This window comes from Mytilus trossulus, chromosome 14 (genome assembly GCF_036588685.1).
Source record: "Mytilus trossulus isolate FHL-02 chromosome 14, PNRI_Mtr1.1.1.hap1, whole genome shotgun sequence".
In the NCBI taxonomy this organism is placed as follows: domain Eukaryota; kingdom Metazoa; phylum Mollusca; class Bivalvia; order Mytilida; family Mytilidae; genus Mytilus; species Mytilus trossulus.
Window position 1 is genome coordinate 11,279,702 of NC_086386.1, and position 21,949 is coordinate 11,301,650.

General features: G+C 31.6%; 1 protein-coding gene across 1 annotated transcript in view; it reads left to right on the forward strand.

The window, feature by feature from the left end:
- The window catches only part of LOC134697473 (vascular endothelial growth factor receptor 1-like), a 53,925-nt gene extending 36,473 nt beyond the window's left edge, over positions 1-17,452 (forward strand). Inside the window, exons 19-26 of the mRNA XM_063559754.1 lie at positions 466-585; positions 1,489-1,769; positions 2,023-2,145; positions 2,633-2,703; positions 3,928-3,968; positions 4,416-4,515; positions 5,336-5,441; positions 10,538-17,452. Of these exons, the coding sequence (XP_063415824.1) occupies positions 466-585; positions 1,489-1,769; positions 2,023-2,145; positions 2,633-2,703; positions 3,928-3,968; positions 4,416-4,515; positions 5,336-5,441; positions 10,538-11,137 (1,442 nt within the window). The 3' untranslated portion in view covers positions 11,138-17,452. The remainder of the gene's footprint in view (positions 1-465; positions 586-1,488; positions 1,770-2,022; positions 2,146-2,632; positions 2,704-3,927; positions 3,969-4,415; positions 4,516-5,335; positions 5,442-10,537) is intronic.
- The last annotated feature ends 4,497 nt before the right edge of the window (positions 17,453-21,949 follow it).

The following is a 21,949-nucleotide window of genomic DNA, read 5'->3' on the forward strand; positions in this document are numbered from 1 at the left end:
CATTAGGAAATGTATTCCATTCATAGAGAACCATGCAAAATGAATATTTTTCTACCTTTAAACAGTATTTATGTTCCAATTTTAATTTCAGTCATTTATTAGTCCGGTACAATTCTAAAAATCAAAAAGTTTTGCATTATTTTGGTACTTTTAGAAAATGACTTTTATACCTATTCCTATTAACTGTAGGATAACAAAGAAACATTCAAAGGGAACACCTAAACATTATATTTGAGTAAAATAAAATTAAACTCAGCATTGCAGGGAAATTCTTTCATGTGAATCAAAGTCCCTAGTTGCAAGATATTAACTAAACTTTGGAATGATTTGCCTATTAAATTAATAAAATAGGAAGTTTATATTATATAAGATTAAGATAAAAAAAAAAAAAACAAAAAAAAAAACACAGTGTTTGGTATTCAATAAATGTATGACTAACATTTTTGCTTCTTTTTATGTTGTTAGATTGCACAGATAAAGAGCAGATGATGGCTTTACTATCAGAGCTAAAGATATTAATTCATCTCGGTCAACATCTCAATATTGTTAATTTATTGGGTGCCGTGACCAAGGAAATAAGATATGGTAAGTATAATACATAACATGTATCACTGTTGTTTTTTATGTCATTGTGTTGTTGACAGGCAGATCACTGCTATTGATGAACTTATTGATCACCAAGGCATCGTTAGAGTTAAAGAATAATTTTTATTAAATCCAGTGTTTTTGACTTACGTCATCACAATTATAAAAGAAATTAGAATAAAACTTTTAACAGCAAATAAAAGCAAAAATGATCAGCAAACATTATTCTACGAATTAGTTAACTAGTGTTATATAGTTCTTAGCCTTTACGGTAAGTGTTGCCTCTAAATCACAATGTAAATCTGTTTTAGCATTTTATCAGATCTTAAAATTAAATTGGATAAATATATACTGACTCTATACTCTGTTGAGCAAAAGTGGTCAGTAATGGTTTTACACTAGTAATTTTGGGGCCCTTTATAGCTTGTTGTTGACCTATAATGGTTTATTTATTTTTAAATTGTTATTTGGATGGAGAGTGGATGAGTCTCATTGGCACTCACACCACATCTTCCTATATCTAAGTAAGATAAGATTTCATTACCAACTGAAAAAATTCGTATATTTTTGTTGTATTGGACCAATTTTATATTAAAAAATGTCAGGTAAGCAAAATAGGTAACGTTTCTGTGAGTCTTGTTATCTATTAGTTATCACTATTTACACCAAACAAAAATACATATCCTTGTCTCATGGGTTTTCCTGATATTAAGAATGCATTGTTATTAACAATTTCAGTTGAAAAAGCATTCATTGTACAAATTCATATGACATACTAAAAACATATGATCTGACCATATTTAGAAATATTTTTTTGTTATTTTTGTCTCACCAGCAAGTTTGCTCGAATTCTTGAGTGACATAAATAAAAATGTTGAACCTTCTTCATTTCTCAATTTTTAGGTGAATTAATGGTGATTGTTGAATACTGTCATTTTGGAAATCTGCGTAACTACCTCATTAAATATAAAGAGACATTTAAGGACACCATGGAAGATTATATTGATCCCGCTGAGATGAAGAGGCGTGAGGCAGCTAGAGATTCTGCTAAAACACCATATTATGTTAATAAAGCTCCTTTAGAGGACTCGGCTGATACAGATGGTCCACTTCTCACCACCAAAAATCTCATTTGTTGGGCTTTCCAAGTCGCTAGAGGAATGGAATACTTGGCTTCTAAAAAGGTACAGATAATTTATGTGAAAGATCTTATCAAACATATATTGCCATTTATGAAATTAAGCTTTAACAATTAGATAGCCTTGAATCAAAATTATAAGATTAAAAGAAAAACAATAAGTTTTTAAATAGATTTAAAGAAAAATTATCTTCCATTGGGCAAAAATTATTTAACAAAATTTCTGACTTTTTTTATTACATTAAAACCAAAATTACCGATATGCAGATCAATCATTGCTTGTTTTTTCTTTATTTCAGTATATTCACAGAGATTTAGCAGCTAGAAATGTCCTGTTAGCACAAGATAATGTTGTGAAGATCTGTGATTTTGGTCTTGCTAAAGATTGTTACACAAATCCTGAGTATCATAAAAAGGGAGATGTAAGTTTAAAAGGCAGATTATTAATCACCAAAAAATATGCACTTTATCTTTATTTTATTTATTCTTTGTTCTTTTGTTTCTTTTTCAGTACATTGTATAAATTAATATTTACAGCAAAAAAGGCATAAACAAAAATATGATTATGTTGTTACGCTGCAAATTCATACATTTTTTTTGTTTTATCATGCTTCACTCAAGCATAGTGATTTTGACTGTGGACATGAATCCAATGATCCCCTTATATTTTCATATGGCTTAAAGAGAAATTTTGACATCCTTAAATCCTTTTTAAACAATGTTCTGAATTTCAAGAAATGTTACAATCTGAATTGTATTCAAATGATATTTAGAACAAGACTGTGTTTGATATCAAAATGAATCCTTTATCTCTCAGAAAATTGCTCTTGTAAAATAATGTTTGAGTGTTTTCTAAAAACAGTAGAAATCTCCAATGTGTTTACGGCAACAATTTTGTACACATTTTAGGGTCCAGTACCAGTGAAGTGGATGGCAATAGAATCTCTTACACATCAAGTCTACACCACACAAAGTGATGTGTAAGTAATCTGTCAAAGTTATAAATAGATTAATATATAAGCTAACTATCTGTGTATAGATATGAAATTAATTCAGTGGGAAAATAATTTAATCTTTGCACTGTATTTGTCATTAATTGGTTTCTTGGTGTACGTAATATTTTAAGTAAAATAATAATGATATATACATGTATTTGATAAGAAAGCAACCAAAATTTGATTTTTGTCGAGCTTGCAACTTTTGTTGCAGAAAGCTCGACATAGGGATAGTGATCCGGGGCCGGCGTTAGATCACTTCTTAAAAGTTTAATATTTTAGAAGCTGGAAGACCTGGATGCTTCATACTTTGTATATAGATGCCTCATGTTATGAAGTTTCAGTCAGTCACATGTCCAATGTCCTTGACCTCATTTTCATGGTTCAGTGACTACTTGAAAAAAAAGTTCAGAGTTTTTGTAATGTGGAATTCTCTCTTATTATAAGTAAAAGGATAACTATATTTGGTATATGCGTACCTTGCAAGGTCCTCATGCCCGTCAGACAGTTTTCACTTGACCTCGACCTCATTTTATAGATCAGTGAACAAGGTTAAGTTTTGGTGGTCAAGTCCATATCTCAGATACTATAAGCAATAGGGCTAGTATATTTGGTGTATGGAAGGACAGTAAGGTGTACATGTCCAACTGGCAGGTGTCATCTAACCTGACCTCATTTTCATGGTTCAGTGGTTATAGTTAAGTTTTTGTGTTTTGGTCTGTTTTTCTTACACTTAATGCAATAGGTCTACTATATTTGTTGTATGGAATGATTGTAAGGTGTACATGTCTAGCGGGCAGATGCCATTTGACCTTGACCTCATTTTCATGGTTCAGTGGTTATAGTTAAGTTTTTGTGTTTGGTCTATTTTTCTTAAACTATAAGTAATAGGTCAACTATATTTAATGTATAGAAGCATTGTTAGCTGTACATGTCTCCCTGGCATGGTTCATTTGACCTTGACCTCATTTTCATGGTTCATTGGTCTATGTTTAGCCATCTTGGTTACTGTTAAGTTTATGTGACAGTTGTAATAAAGCTTTATACTTAGGACTATCAACATAATATCAATGATTAGTAAAGAAGGCGAGACATTTCAGTGTGTGCACTCTTGTTTACAAATGAATTTTAGATTTTTATCTTAGTTTCAAAGCATCATGTCATTTTCATATTACTTGATCATATATTTGATTTTTAATTTTCTTTCAGATGGTCATATGGTGTGTTTTTATGGGAAATGTTTTCTTTAGGTAAGTCCTGATCACATGTTAATCACATGGGAAATGTTAATTGTTCAATTCTTCTGTTCTGCTTCATATATGAGAGTTTCCTTCTATTTATTTAAAAAATACACAACTTTCATAAAGAGAAACAATATCTGTTGAATGTAAATTCGTGATTAGATTTTGGAATCTGAAAAGAGCCGATATAAAAAAACGAAATGGACTTGATGAAAAAAAATCATTATGAAATCAGAATTAAGCTTTAAATTATATTTCCCTGAAATTAAGATGTTTGTCCTCCAGTCATTGAAAAGCTGAAAGGAATGTAGAAAAAGGACAATCTTTAAGAAGTTTGTCCACCAGTCATAAAACACCTAAAAGTAATGTTGAAAAAAGACTTGTTCAATCTTTAGTAAACATCATATTTATTCAGAATCTGATCATGTAAATTGCAATTATTATATTATTTGATAGGTGGTACACCTTACCCAGGCATTGAAATCAACGAAAAATTTATCAACCTGCTGAAGGATGGTTACTTTATGGAGAAACCAGATCATTCATCAGATGAAATGTAAGTTCTCTCTCTCTCAAAAAAAAAAAGAAGTTAAAAAACATAGGTCATGGTACAAGCTTTAACAATGAGCAAAACACATACTTATTAGTCAGCTACAAAAGGCCTTAACAATGATTTAAATGTGAAACTAGCACTATTATTCTAAAGCTTCTCACATATTTGATAAGATAATAATACATTTTTAGATTCCTGATTGAAAATTTTCCTACAGGATTTAATATTGATTCTTTTTGGTCAATTTTGAAAATATTTCTCTAAAACTACCAGGGGAAATGCTTTGACTCTGAGCAGGATTCATATTTGAAAGGCATTCATTAAAATGTCCTCATTTAATGTTGATTGGTGCAAACATAACAACATTTATAGCTTATTAATCCCATGAAATATTGAAAATAACATTATTTTATCTTTTATATAACCACTAGGCAAAAGTGAAATGTGTTTGGCAGGATTGATGAATAGATGAATCTTTAAATACATAGACATGATAGGTTCTTATCAGTTTGAAAACATGGTTGCTAGAGAGAGGCTCAAAGTAATACTATACATCTATAGTTTCTGATTGAGCCATTTCTTCTTTCTTTAATATTTGATTTGCCAACTTTACCAGAGGCGGATTTAGGGGGGGCAGAGGGCTGGGCCCCCCTTTTGGGAAAACATTTGGTTGCTTATATAGGGAATCACTGAAGCGTGACTGGAGCGGGCCCCCTCTTAAGTCAGACAGTGGGCCCCCACTTATGAAAATTTCTGGATCCGCAACTGTTTACTAAATAATTTCTTTCCAATTGAAGTCTCCATCATTATTATTGGTATGTAGGTATAAAGTGATGAAAGCAACATGGCGAACAGAACCAGATGAGAGACCAACGTTTACACAGTTAGCCTGTCTAATGGGAGATTTCTTAGAGGCTAATGTTAAACAGGTATACTTTATTCATATAATCACAAAGTCAACACTTTTACAATTTTCAGAAATAAAGTGTGATAACATTTTGATATTTTGAACAATGTGCTTCATATAATTGTTATCATTAAGTGTCAATCTAATTACAATACACTGGCGTGTCCACCATTTGCATACACTTTTCTGTTAAAATTATCATCTACTTTCTAATATAGTAGTTATTTCGTCAGCAAATGAGTTTTTGATAAAGCGAAATGATCTGACAAAAGAAAGTGAAATAATCTGACAAAAAAGAAGGATCCAAAGTGTCTCTAAAACAGAAAATAGAACATAGCACTGTCTGGTTGATGTAAGCTAAGTGTGGACATAGGATTTGTAATTTAATCAAACTACATTTAAAATATGCATGTCTCTTTGACAAATTCCCCGTTTCCATACTCAATTTTATACAATTTGTTTTTTATAAATATAAATGAAGCAGGAATAAAAACTAGAAAATTACTTTTAGTTAATTGCTTAAATCTACTATGTTTCTGCAGTTTTAAAATAGGTGACCCAATTTTGTCAAGGGTTCTTGCATTCTCATCCAACTTATCATAACTTGTTGATTAGGACAGGCATATATTTTGATTTTATCTATTTCTTTAAAATGATGAAAATATAAGGAAAATACATGTAAGTCTTATTCTGGTATGAGAATAAAGGAATATTTTTGTAACATGAAGTCAATTTTGTAAAACAAATAAATATTGTAAATTATTTCTTTTCCTAACAGAGGGGCTCGGTGAGTTAAGAGTGTTACATGGTAGTTGGTCTATATAAGATTTATTATACTGCATATTAATGGCTGTAATACAAAATCTGGTATTTTCTATGGAGTGCTTATGTTAAAGCATTAGAATGGTATATTTATGTAATTATTGTTGAAACACTAAAATTTTGAGAAATTATCAATCTTTTTTATGAAAGAAAATACAGGATTTAATTACAGCCCTACCTTTTCACATAGTCAATGGTTCATATTTCTATCCTTCATTTCATTATCACTCAGTCTATTATTTTATCTTTCATTCTCATGACATATATCATTATACATCTTTCATTCTCATGACATATATCATTATACATCTTTCATTCTCACGACATATATTATTATACATCTTTCATTCTCATGACATATATCATTAAACATCTTTCATTCTCACGACATATATCATTATACATCTTTCATTCTCATGACATATATCATTATACATCTTTCATTCTCACGTCATATATCATTATACATCTTTCATTCTCATGACATATATCATTATACATCTTTCATTCTCACGTCATATATCATTATACATCTTTCATTCTCATGACATATATCATTATACAACTTTCATTCTCACGACATATATCATTATACATCTTTCATTCTCACTACATATATCATTATACATCTTTCATTCTCACTACATATATCATTATACATCTTTCATTCTCACTACATATATCATTATACATCTTTCATTCTCATGACATATATCATTATACATCTTTCATTCTCACTACATATATCATGATACATCTTTCATTCTCACTACATATATCATTATACATCTTTCATTCTCACTACATATATCATTATACAACTTTCATTCTCACGACATATATCATTATACATCTTTCATTCTCACGACATATATCATTATACATCTTGCTATCATTTTCATGTTAAGCAGCAACATTTGTGGTATTTTGATAAGGTTTTTCTGAATTAACAAATATATTACTAATTATCTATCTTGGTCAGGTGTATACATTGTTTTCTAACATTGGTACCAATGGATTATTAGATTTATCCAATTAAGATAGTAAAATTATCGATTTTTATACTTATAGTCCCAGCCTTGATGATTTAATTGATAAATTTGAAATCCAACAGTAACAATCATCTGTTCCGTTAATGATTATCAAATAATTTTTCATTTTTGATAACCAAAACTCTCTTTAAGCGCATACCTCATTCCTCAAAGTTGGCAATTTCTACCCTTTCAGAGCATTTTGATTCAGTTATTGAGCTGATAAAGGTTCATTGGCAACCACAGGTTGATTATTTTTTTTGATACTATGGGTATGGAATGGGATAAATAGTAATAAAATAAGATAAATTTATGTCTAACATCTATCTACCAGGGTCAGTTAATGTTGGAAAGCAAAAAACTCCTACTTCATATATGCAGTGATGCAATGTCATGAGCTTTACTCACAATGATGTTGGTAAATACTGTGAAAGTACTTTAATTCGTGGGTATCAATTTTCGTGGTTTGAGCAATATTTACATGTTCGTGGGTTTTTAAATTCGTGGATTTTAGTTTTCTTAAAAAAAAATTGAAAAAATTAAAGCCTTTAGACACGAAGGTTACAAATAGTCTGGATTTAAGGAGATTGCAAAGTAAACATTGACCCGTGTAAATCCTAGTGACAACACTAATTAACCCAAGATAAAGTGATCAACAGATTAAATACCATCAAAGTGTTAATTAGGCCATAAACATGTCACCTAAAAAAACCAGCAACATTAACAAATGTTATAAACATATCTTAAATTGTCAAATGATTTTAATCATAATCAAGCCCAGCATGAAATTATTATTTCCCATGTGTACGAAAACTATGAGGATATAAAATGAACACTTTATCATACTAGCATACCAATACCGGAAATCTGACTTTCATCGTCAAAAATATATTTTATGAGAATTAAAAGATCAAAAGTTGTACAGTTTAGATTATTCAAGATTTCATGAGTATAATCTTGCACGCAGGTGTAGTTCTGTGACTGCTATTTGGCGTTATTCAATACATTCTTTCGATCATACCAGTAGTCAAACCTACATGCGGATCTTTCTTGTCTTGATTTGGACAATGGTTGTTTCATTTCGTTGGACACTTAAATTCGTGGATAGAGTCATCCACGAAAACCACGAAAATTGGAACCCCACGAATAAAAGTACTTTCACAGTAGTGTTCAACAGAAATTTGAAATAGGAAAATGGAGCAGAAAATTTGTCTTAAAAATGCAAAACTAAACAAAATAATAGTATAGTTTGATTTCCCATCACCATACTCACCAGTGGTAAGAAATTTCAGGATCACATAATTTTCATCTTTTCATCTTTCCTTGCATATTTCATTTGAAATCATTAATTTAGTTTTGTAGCTGATGAAGTATAGGTTTATTTTAAGTTGTACATTTTATGCTTCTGTTTCTACATATGCAGTATAATAAAGTCAACAGTTATTCTTTTATTATGCCTAATTAAGCTGAAAAGTTGTACTTAATGCAATAATTAGTAATTTACATATAAAGAATTAAATATGATTATTATCAATTAGTTATCTGGTAGAGTGTGTGCTTATTATGCTTTCATGCTTTTGTGGCTAAATATTTAAATTTTATGCTTATTATTTTGCCTATGCCTGTCAATGTAAACTTTAAAAGCATAACTGATAAGTTTCTTACACATTTTAAAAGAAATTATTTGACATATTTCTGGCTCTTACTCTTGAGCGACTTGTGAAGAAGTTGCATCCCAGTCTCTAACTTATCTTTTCTTGTCTGCTGAAAGCAGTATCAAGTTGACCAAGTATTCAAATTTTTTTTTTGATCAAGTTGACGCAACAGCAAATTCTCCTAGACCATTTACATCTTATGCTTATTATAGTAAAAACATTGACTTTGTTGACTTTTTTGTATGATGTTTCAATGATGGAACAACTTTAAGGCAGGGTAATTTATGCATAACAAAAGGGTGGACCAACAATTATCAAAAAAAGTATTGTTATGAAGATTACCACAGCTGCATACATGGCTCATCTGATTTGAAAGGGAAAACTTCTAAGCTAAGAATAACCCTTTCAACATGCATCAAAACCTGTTTGATCTTACTTTAGCTTATCCATTGGAAGTCATGCCCACTCATTTACCCCTAGCACTGTTCAGTAGAAATGAGAACAGAAGTAAGCTTGCAAAAGTAAATCATATCTTGATCAAATCAAGAATCCTCCAAAAACGTTGTTTATAATGCTGCATTCACACTTCATTTGAATATGATTGGCATTAACTAATTAGAATTGCATTCGAAACATTTTACATTCAAATGTAAATTCTAATTTCGAATTACAATGCACCACAAATTCCTTTATTGTACGAATGACGTTTACTTTAATTTGTATTAACAAAAACGCATTTCAAATGCAAATTTGATATTGCGATTAAGCCAATTCAAATTTAAAAAAAGAAGAGTGTTTGAACGCAACTAACTAATTTGATTCCCATTCGATTCAAATTCAATTCAAATTAAATGTATGTGTGAACGAGGCATTATAGTCTTATTCATAAGTCTTCTTTAACTTTGTATTTGAAATAATTATGCATTTCTCTATTTTAAGTTCTAGGGAGCAGGGAAGATTTTAATTATAAGTATTCTGTTTTGATATCGTTTCAAAAGTTTTTGATTTCTTTATTTCCATCATTTATTTTTCAGATCTCTAACGTGCATATTTCCCATATTTTATCTCAATTACATTTATTTATAGTAAAACTGTCACTTACATTAAAGGGAAATAAATCATCAATTTTCTGATTGGTTTTCTCATGGCTTTCTAGACATCTCTCCTATTTACATCTTTCTTCTGATTTTTTGTTTTGATTTTAAACAGCTGCTATGGATTGAGTTTTTTCATGGGTTCAATTCTCGGGGATTTAGGAAAACTAACATTTTCTTAGATATCTGCTTTCTTGGTTTTCAAATAGTCTGCATTTAATCATACATCAAATTTGCAATTTGTTGTACATTTAAATAAGTAGTTTCCATATGCATGTAAAACGGTGACCTATTGTTGTTAATATCTGTGTCATTCTAGTCTTGTGGATAGTTGTCTCATTGGCAATCATGCCACATCTTCTTTTTTAAATGTACCCACAAAATCCATGATAATTGGTATCCAATGAATAATAATGAATCCACAGTATTAAAGATAGATATAATAATATTTTGAAGTTTAAACCTTATGGCACTCACACCACATCTTCTTATATCTATCTTAATTTATATTTTCAGTATTACTTGGATTTGAATTCATCCAATTACTTCAAAATGCTGGATTCAGACAAGGCAGAAGATGATACAAAAAAAGGAGCGTGTGGATATGATGGCTATCTGAAAATGAATGGGGAAACCTCAGACTATACTAAAATGGAGCAAGCTCCACCCCCTCCCACTGATCAAATTAAGTTTGTGGAAGAAGAGGATGATAAAGACAGAAGTCGATATCTCAACCAAAAACAATGGCGTAAGGAGAAATCTAGTGACCTTGAACTTGAACCATTGACAGGAGGGGATGATAGTGACAATGTTATATTACGTAAAGCAAATAAACGTGAGCAATCTCCTCTAAATATCAATACTTCAGCAGACGTTCATAGAAACGATGACACAGATAGTGGACATTCTAGTACATGTGTACCTGGAACCTCACCCCCTGATACTGGAGATGATGGATATTTGATACCGAAGTCAGGGCCCGATGGTGGGTTCGTTAAAAAAAATGGGAACAAAAAGAACAAATCAAATAATTTCTCTACAGACTATCGCCATGCTGAAGATCAACCACCACCCACATATTCCACTGTTGTAGAAGATAGTGAAACTCTGGTGTAATAAAGGGATAGAATCTGTGTAAATAAAGGGAGATAAATCAGGGCCTTGCTGAAGATCAACCACCACTCACATATTCCACAGTTGTAGAAGATAGTGCAGTAAGGGGAGATAATATGTAAATAAGGGGAGATAAATCAGGGTCTGTTGATAAGTCAGTAATGCCATTAACCCAGTTTTTGTGAATTAAGTCGTGTTAATAAGTATTTGACCTGAATTTATACCTTTATAAATCTCAATAGTATTAACATAATATAGATGTATATTGACATTGATGAAGAATAAGTATAAATCATAAAAATTATCCAAAGACAAGTAACTGTAAATTCATAAATTATTGCATTTACTATTGCTATTTTTTTAAGAAAAGAATAAAGGCAAGATTTGTTAGTATGAATTCTGGAAAATGTATGTATCAGAGATCAGAATGAGAGTTCTTAATATTTTGACTGTCACCACTTCTATACATAGAAATAATAAAAACCTCTCAATAATTTCTGAATTTAAAGTTAATTTAAAACAAATTTGTGCAATAAACTATGTGACATTTGTATATATTTCATGGCATATATTTGTTCATCAGTGCAAGGAAAGTTACTTTAACTATATTTGGATTATGGGTCAATTATTTATTGAAACATATTTTGATACTATCATTTAAGACTTGTTTCAGTAAAACATTAGGATATCTCTTAGTTTTATTTTACACGAAAAAAGTCAGTAATAATGGGTCAGGGTTTTATATACAGTGTTTGTTAAGTGATTGGATTCTTAGGAAAATTATTAAAGATGTGCCATAATAATATTTGAGGACCATTTGATATGATAAAGTTTATGTGTTCATGGTTAGTGTATATGTAGGTAAAATGTATTTTAGATTTGTGTAACCATTCAAATTGTACAGTATACATGGTGGTTACCCTAAGTGCAGGAGGAAGAGAGATACAAAGTGCTTCTTAATTAGAATTGTTAGTTTAAAGAATATTTTGTACTTGTTTGTTTGTTACCATGTTTTTTTGTTTATTTGTTAAATGTTGATACAAAATGCTCAACACTGTAAGCACCTTTAACCATATTGTGTTTAAAATGATGCAAATGCTGACCACCCTTGCTATAATTGTCTTTATATCTTAAACCTCATCTCATTACATAATGAAAGTAGGAAAGCAGATTGCAGTGTTAGATAAGTCGTTTCAAAGGCACATTATCATGATTATATGATATTCATTTTATGCTGACAGCAGGATGTGCGACCAGAAGAGAACCAAAATGGGATCTGCTGAATTATTTTACTACCATTTTTAATCAAATTAACCAAATTCATTGATAAATTGTTATTTCTATACCCTAAGGCTTCTAATGTTGTCCATTCTTGCCAGTTGTTATGTGTACAAGGCATTATTAATAGTAACTGGTTGTTCAGACATATTGATCTATATAACATTGTATAAATAAAGGTACACAAATAATGAAGAGAAAAGATAGAGAGAAAGAGAGTGAGAGCAAGAGAGAAAAATGAATCTTGTAATAGCTTCTCCTACAGCATGTACAGGGTGTTTAATGGCTATTATAACCCTTGAGGGTCTTGCACATTAGCTTGTGTTTTCTCTATAGGAAATCCCACTATCCACATAAAATAATGCATACATTTGTAGTTAGAGGATCTTTTGATTTAATGTCTAGTCAGTTGATGAAAATCAAACAAAAACCTAAAGTATTTCTATATATCCCTAGTCACTTTATAATATTAGAATTTGTTACAGTTCTCAGATTGCATTTCCTAAAGCAAATCATTATTGTTCATAACCTATATACAGTAGATACAGAAAAATGTTTTATAACTTCTGACTTCAGACATCTTTTGATATGAAGCAATTGGAATTCTGTGTATTTCATTCAAAATGTTTGAAATGTGTCTGATCACTTCTCATTGTACTTTTTGGAAAGATTAGAACTTGTTCTAAATCTTTACTTAGGCACCACCCTCCCTAACAACAGGACAGGTTAGCTACTGTTACTAAATGTATTCACACTAAAATATAGTTCCCTATGGTTCTCTTGAATGTGCACATAATACACAAATAAACTGAAAAACACTGGGTATATTATTGGAGCAGATCATTCAAGAATGTATGTAATTAAGGTGTGTTGATGTGCAGGCTTTTTTAAAAACATTTTGATTAGGTGAGTGGGTATTGATTCCACTAGTATGATTGACAACTGTCATTATCACTAAACAATCAGAGACAAGTTGGACCTTTAATTACAATGCCCCACCTCCTAAACTGCCAATCAAATTGACCACATTACCTATCAATCTCAGTCTTACATAATTATACAGACCACTCCAATATGCATCTAATTCTTAATACACAAGTATTTGACCTCATAATTGAATACACAAATGTGTATATTAGATGTTTGATATTTATAAGGATGATAGATTTATTTATTGCCAATTACTTTTGATCTACATTACATAAAGTGATTCTGTAAATTATATCTGAAAGATAAATGATTAAAATGGATTAACAAGATCTTAAAAAAATGAAATATGAATATAAATATGAATATATAAAAGGTATTCAAGTATGTCCTATAACAAGTTAGATTAGTTCACCTTTTTATCAGGAATTGGCTTGAAACAGTTTTTAAATTTATAAACTTTTAATTATAACAAACCATTGTTTATTAGTTTGTTTCCCATCAATCATTATGTCTATTTTAGTCATTTGAATTTTTATTTGAAGTAAATGTATATTTTTGCAATCAAGAAAGAATCCACATTTCAATAAAATAAGTTTTTTAATTGGTTTATGTTGAAAAATAAAATTGAAAATGCCCTGTGTTGAAAAATACTTAAAAATGTGATCAAAAGGCACATTAAAACTTTTAATTTTCAATGCCATATAACCTCTGTATCAACTTAAAAAATGTCCCAAAACAACACTTTTAGATTATATTTGTTGGCACTTTAAAGCTTTTAGCTAAATTTATGTCTTACAAGGATAGATGATAACATTTACTGGAAGAATTTTTGCATTTTTTTGTTTTTTTTAAACATGTTCTGAACTGGCAACATAATTTCGATTAGATATAAACTGCATTTGTGCAAATTTAGAGACTCATATTATTTAATTTGAGCTCATTTTATCCTCATACTGGAAAAGCAAGTTTCCTTCTAAAGACCTGCTGTAAATGCAATTTTCAGGAATAGTGCTCTATAAATGTTCATTCCCCCCCCTTTACCTTAATATGAAATAATTCAAACTACTGTTCTAATCTTTCCATGAGTGATATCCATCACTTTGATTATAAAACACATTCCATTTTCCTAAGGACCCAGTGCTTGAATTTTAATGACACAGATTGAAGGACACATATGCATTCAACTGGTCTTCAAACTAGCAAAACAAACATGTTCTAAGTTAGTTAGAGTAGCAACTTAAAATAGGTTGCTGAGGCATATGAAATTTCTACTGGTTTAAGACAATTTCAGTTGTCACAAACTATAAGACTTATGTTTTAAAACATTTGACTTTGTTCATTAAAATTCTATTTATATCAGAAATAGAAGTGTGCTGGTCATGTTTAGAGTAGATAAAGTAAAGACAATGCTCATGAATGTAAGGTTTGTTTTGAAATAATTTGTAAACCATGTTAACCTCATGCTATTTACCAAATATTTTATTCATGTGTGACAGTGGTCACTTTGCTAGTATATTGTTTTAATTCTTTTGTTTTAAGAGCAAATTAATGTTTTAATTTTGGGGTTTTTTCTTACAAGATTGCTTGCTGTAATGAATCTCCTGACATGATAACCTACTATTTTTACAATACAATTATTAATAAAGCTCATGCTTGTTCGACACGAGGGAATGGGACATCAGTCTATAGGGAAGTGTGATAAATAATCTATAAAGGGCCCTAAAGTTACTAGTTTAAAACCATTCTAATGGGAAAACAAACGGTCTTATATATATAAAAAAACAAGAAACAATTACATTTAAACAAACTCATATCCTTACCAGAAGAAAAATAAATTCACTGTACATATGAATTGAGTGTTTAAATATATTTTTTTTAATCTTTTTTAAAGACTTAAAAAGACAAAAATCATGACAATGTTAAAGTTTGATTCAAATTTACTTGATACTTCCAAACCTAAAGACTTTTAGTTATGGCCAATTTTGCCATACATTATATTTTCATGGCATTATTCTTAAAAAATGGTTTTACAAACATTCATTTTTTCTGCTGAGTTTTTTATACAAAAGATGTATGATTACTTAGTTTACTAATTGATGGTGAACTGTTTGAGTTTTACTATTTCATGCATGGTAGATTGGTTTATACTGACCTGTAATACACGTTCATAGTATGTGCCTTTTGTTATTTGTATATTAACATCTGATTAATAATTATGTTTCATTTTTGTATTTATAATATGTTGATTTTATACATGAAGTTCATGATACTTTTTAATTTGCGACATAACTGTTTTTGTAAATGATTTTGTTGCATTATAAGTTTTTTATGTAATGTCAGTAGACCTGTAAATTGTAACATAACTGTTTTTGTAAATGATTAAAAGCATTAAGTATTTTATAAGTATTTTGTGTTATGTCAGTAGACCTGTACATTGTAGCACTAAGCACTGCCCAAACATAGTAACCTATATATATACAACATTTATATAAACATATCCTTCATAATGGCATAATTATTTAATGTTCTTAGTATAAGACATGACCTTTGTAGTACAATTTGTTTCTCTATACACAAATCTGGAACTATTTTCTAGGTAATGACATTTTTTTTTTAAATTTTAACAACTTTATTTGATTTTTACTTTATATATGAATAAACGAGATGGCTCTGTGATCATGTATTTTTTTTCATCAAGAAATTGCTTCCAAAAAAAGTTTTCATATTCTATGTATATTTGAAAGGCTTGGTCCTTTTGGTAAACCAATTAAGTACAATGATCATCTCTTCAAACCAATCAATTGTTTAATGTTGTAGCTCATTGCTGAAGCAGAGGCGGATATAGGGGGGCAGGGGGCCCGGCCCCCCTTTTGGGTAAAAAATTTGGTTGCTTATATTGGGAATCACGGAAGCATGACTGGAGCTGGCCCCCTCTTTGGTCAGTCAGTGGGCCCCAACTTATGAAAATTTCTGAATCTGCCACTGTGAAGTGAAAGTTTGTTAGTAGAAAGCATGTGCATTGTAATAAAAACATTCTTTTGTAAACTCCAATTTCTAATGATTGACTGTCTGTTTGAAAAGTTGTCAAGGAACACTGGCTTGAAGAGGTGAAATCATATTGCAAACTGATTTAATAAAAGCACCAAGCCTTTCCAATATGGACAGGAAGATCAAAGGACATTCTGTTCCCTGCTTTATATGCATTGTCAAGAAAAAAACTTTTTGCTTTGGTATTTTATTTTTTGTTAATTGTTTATTATTTAAAAATGACATATTTTATGTGTTAATGGCGCCTTTTTACCTTTTCTTATGAGAATGGTCCAATAGTTACATTTTACATGTTGACAGACTTTTATTTTTAACAAGCTTTAAATTTTAGTGCTTATTTAAGATATTTATTATGTTTTTAGATATAGTGGCATCATTTATAATGTTCAGTTTACTGATTAAAGGGGCATCTTAAAATGACAAATAAAATTGATGGAATTGTATGTTGAAAATCTATGCAAGTTAAGTAGATGTTAGGCAAATATACTCATAACAGATACCAGGATTGAAATTTCGTATTCAGGCAAGACATGCCTTTTAGGATACAAATGACTCATCAGTGACACTTTTAGGAGGAGCATTGATGACTAAAAATTCCCCAAAATGTTGCCAAATGCAGTTAAGGTTATCCATTCCTGAGGTAGAAAAGCCTTAGTATTTTAAAAAAATAGTTTTATTAATTTATAATTATGACCATATCACTGTTAATTTATGTCAACTAAGAAGTGCTGACTGCTACAAACTATTTTCAAGAAGTTAATTAATATAAAGCGTGATAGTGACAAGAACAGACATGACCCCTTTATATGTCAATATCTGTACACTTGTGACAAAATAATACCACCATTTTGTTTTCTGTGTATAATTCCATCTGTGAATGACAGATCATTCGATTGTCACTCAAATTTTAGCATAAGAAGTACCTATATTTTTATTTTATCATTGTACAAATATTCTCAACTGAACAATATGACGCTAACTTTTCAACAATATTATTTGTTTTGTAACTACCATAATGAGTTATTGTATTAGGGACATAAAATTTTATGTGTCTGATTGTATTTATACTGTTAAGTATGATTTTTATGGTATGATTTATATAAAATATTTATAAAGATAAAATTAATAAAACATTGATACAAAAATAGAGTGTATTATTTTACTTTGTTATTATATGCATTATTATTTGTGGAAACCAATTTCTGTAGTTTTCATTAGTAAAAGAGGGAGGAAAAACACTAAAGGGACATTCAAACTCCAAAATCGAAAATAAACTGACAACATCATGGCTAAAAAAGATAAAGACATATAGACAAACTAAAGTACATAAAATGCAACATAAAAACTAAGACTAAGCCACACAAAACCCACCAAAAACTAGGTGCTATCTCGGGTGCTCTGGAAGGGTAAGCAGATCCTGTTCCACATGTGGCACCTGTCATGTTGTCCATGTTGAAACAAACCTGGTAACAAGTCTACACATTCGTGGAAAGGAAATGGGATTATAAATATAATTTGCTAAGCTATATGATTTCAACTTCTGCATTTCGAACTCTTAATTTAAATGTTTTCTTGTGAGCAGCAATCTACCACCAAGGATATCATGATAATATATGTACAGTTTAACATAGACATATCTGTAAAGTCTTACCGACTTGAGTTCTAAAAACAAATAATAATCCTAATCACATTAAACAAATAAGAAGGATGTGATAAAACAATAACAATCATAACCAAGGAGTAAACAAAGACTCATAAAACCAAAAGACATTTACATCATCAGTAATAAATAACCAATAAGAAACAACACGAACTCCACTAAAAACCAGGTGGGAAATCAGGTGCTCCGGAAGGGAAAGCATTTCCTGCACCGTATACGGCACCCGTCGTGTTATTTCTTTGTTCTATTCGGTAATGATGGAAGGTTATTATGACTGAAGAAGAATATCTGATATGATTTCTAACACAGTTTTGTCATAATGACCAATCAGCTCATGATGGCGATCGTAAAATTTCTTGAGTGATGACCTTTATTTGTTGATTCATAGTCTTGATAAGAGTGCCAATGAGACCAACTCTCCATATAAGGGACAATATATAAAAAATGAAAAATTATAGGTGTAAGTATGGCCTTCAATTCGGAGTCTTGACTCACAGAGAACAGCAACATGTAAAGGGCACCAAAATGAAACTATTCAAAATGGAAAACCAACGGTCTAATCTATGAAAAAAACCCAAGAAACACTTATAAAAACCACATTAGCAAACGACAACCACCGAAGAAGGGATTGAGTGCAGTATATAGACGAAGACACGCACAGCAACGTTAATGTATCAAAACAAGCAGACTTTTTTATAACTACCTATATTGTCTTTTATAAAGACACATTCGTTTTATATTGAATTTATTTTGTGTCAGATCAAACATTATTCGTATGCTTGTTTTTGTTTACATGCTTTTTTGATTGTTTTTTAAATTTTAATTAACATTTTATAGTGCGTCTTTATATGTTGATATGTTGAACTTAGGTTTTAGGTTAGGGTGAAGGTTGGTGCTTATTGCATCGTTCGACCCGCAGCACTTTTATGCATCTGTTCATAGTCAGGAGTCTGTAGTTTAGTCAAGAACTTCTAGATAACTACTCTTTTTTTATATTGTCTCTTATTTCAAGTATCACCAAGCTTTTGTTGTAAAATATGATCTAGGTCCTTGAAAATAAGAGCACTATCAAAGAAGATATCAGAAAAAAAAAGAGAAATTAATTCTGAACCTGCTGTTATAAAACATCGAATCATTTCCAATAAGTTTTTTTCTCCTGTAGAAATCTAATTCCTTGTCCGTGTTTGGCTTAACTTATGTTATTCTTCTGTAAATGAGTTCGCAAACGTTCGTTGTAGAATTTGTTTGATCAATAGTTTGGTCTTAATCACCACGAGAGGATCTTGTATTCAATATATTGAAAATACGCATGTATTGCAGAATATTTTGACACAGTTTCTGAGTCCATCTCAAGTTTGTTGACCAATAAGGAATATATGTGTTACAGACGACCACAGATATATTCCAATTTTCATAACATCACCCCCGTCTTTTTTTACCTGGATTGCAACATCTTTCAGAACACCTGAAATCATAGCGTTTCGATGCTTAGTCTTTTGTTTCTATGTTGTTTTCTGTCGATTCATTTGTCTTTTCCGCGTCATATGAATTTTTGCCTTTGCGTTGTATCAACTAACTTACCACTAGCCTGTCAAAGCTCGCCCCTTTTTTAACTGACAAGGGTTGCCAATTTTCCTTCCGAATTTAGGTGGTTTTCAGCTTTCTCCACCAATAAAAAACAAATTAGCCAATATTGTTGAAAGTGGCCATGGCATTTACCATTTATCACCAATCAATCAATTCATCAATCATTGATGTACAAAAGTTACGCAATAATTGTCTTGATAGAATAAGGAAACGAAAAGAGACAGCAATTCAACCAGACAGCAGAGAACAGTCCACGGCCACCTTGATCTTATAAGCTATCATGTACTAACAACTCAACCAAACAGCAGAAAACAGTCGACGGCCACCATGATCTTATAAGCTATCATGTACTAACAATTCAACCAGACAACACAAAACAGTCTACGGCCACCTTGATCTTATAAGCTATCATGTACTAGCAATTCTTCAAGATGTCAGAAAACAGTCCACGGCCACAATGATCTTATAAGCTATCATGTACTAGCAAAGTAACCAGACAGCAGAAAACAGTCCACGGCTACCATGATCTTATAAGCTATCATGTACAAGCAATTCTTCAAGATAGCAGAAAACAGTCCACGGCTACCATGATCTTATAAGCTATCACGTACTAGCAATTCTTCAAGATAGCAGAAAACGGTCCACGGCCACCATGATCTTATAAGCTATCATGTACCAGCAATTCAACCAGACAGCAGAAAACAGTCCACGGCTACCATGATCTTATAAGCTATCATGTACTAGCAATTCTTCAAGATAGCAGAAAACAGTCCACGGCCACCATAATCTTATAAGCTATCATGTACTAGCAATTCAACCAGATAGCAGAAAACAGTCTACGGCCACCATGATCTTATAAGCTATCATGTACTAGCAATTCTTCAAGATAGCAGAAAACAGTCCACAGCTACCATGATCTTATAAGCTATCATGTACTAGCAATTCAACCAGACAGCAGAAAACAGACCACGGCCACCATGATCTTATAAGCTATCATGTACTAGCAACTCAACCAGACAGCAGAAAACAGTCCACGGCCACCATGATCTTATAAGCTATCATGTACTAGCAACTCAACCAGACAGCAGAAAACAGACCACGGCCACCATGATCTTATAAGCTATCATGTACTAGCAACTCAACCAGACAGCAGAAAACAGACCACGGCCACCATGATCTTATAAGCTATCATGTACTAGCAACTCAACCAGACAGCAGAAAACAGTCCACAGCTACCATGATCTTATAAGCTATCATGTACTAGCGATTCAACCAGACAGCAGAAAACAGTCCACGACCACCATGATCTCATAAGCTATCATGTACTAGCGATTCAACCAGACAGCAGAAAACAGACCACGGTCACCATGATCTTATAAGCTATCATGTACTAGCAATTCAACCAAACAGCAGAAAACAGTCCACGGCCACCATGATCTTATAAGCTATCATGAACTAGCAATTCAACCAGACAGCAGAAAACAGTCCACGGCCACCATGATCTTATAAGCTATCATGAACTAGCAATTCAACCAGACAGCAGAAAACAGTCCACGGTCACCATGATCTTATAAGCTATCATGAACTAGCAATTCAACCAGACAGCAGAAAACAGTCCACGGCCACCATGATCTTATAAGCTATCATGTACTAGCAACTCAACCAGACAGCAGAAAACAGTCGACGACCACCATGATCTTATAAGCTATCATGAACTAGCAATTCAACCAGACAGCAGAAAACAGTCCACGGTCACCATGATCTTATAAGCTATCATGAACTAGCAATTCAACCAGACAGCAGAAAACAGTCCACGGCCACCATGATCTTATAAGCTATCATGTACTAGCAACTCAACCAGACAACAGAAAACAGTCGACGGCCACCATGATCTTATAAGCTATCATGTACTAGCAACTCAACCAGACAGCAGAAAACAGTCCACGGCCACCATGATCTTATAAGCTATCATGTACTAGCAACTCAACCAGACAACAGAAAACAGACCACGGCCACCATGATCTTATAAGCTATCATGTACTAGCAATTCAACCAGATAGCAGAAAACAGACCACGGCCACCATGATCTTATAAGCTATCATGAACTAGCAATTCAACCAGACAGCAGAAAACAGTCCACGACCACCATGATCTTATAAGCTATCATGAACTAGCAATTCAACCAGACAGCAGAAAACAGACCACGGCCACCATGATCTTATAAGCTATCATGTACTAGCAATTCAACCAGACAGCAGAAAACAGTCCACGGCCACCATGATCTTATAAGCTATCATGAACTAGCAATTCAA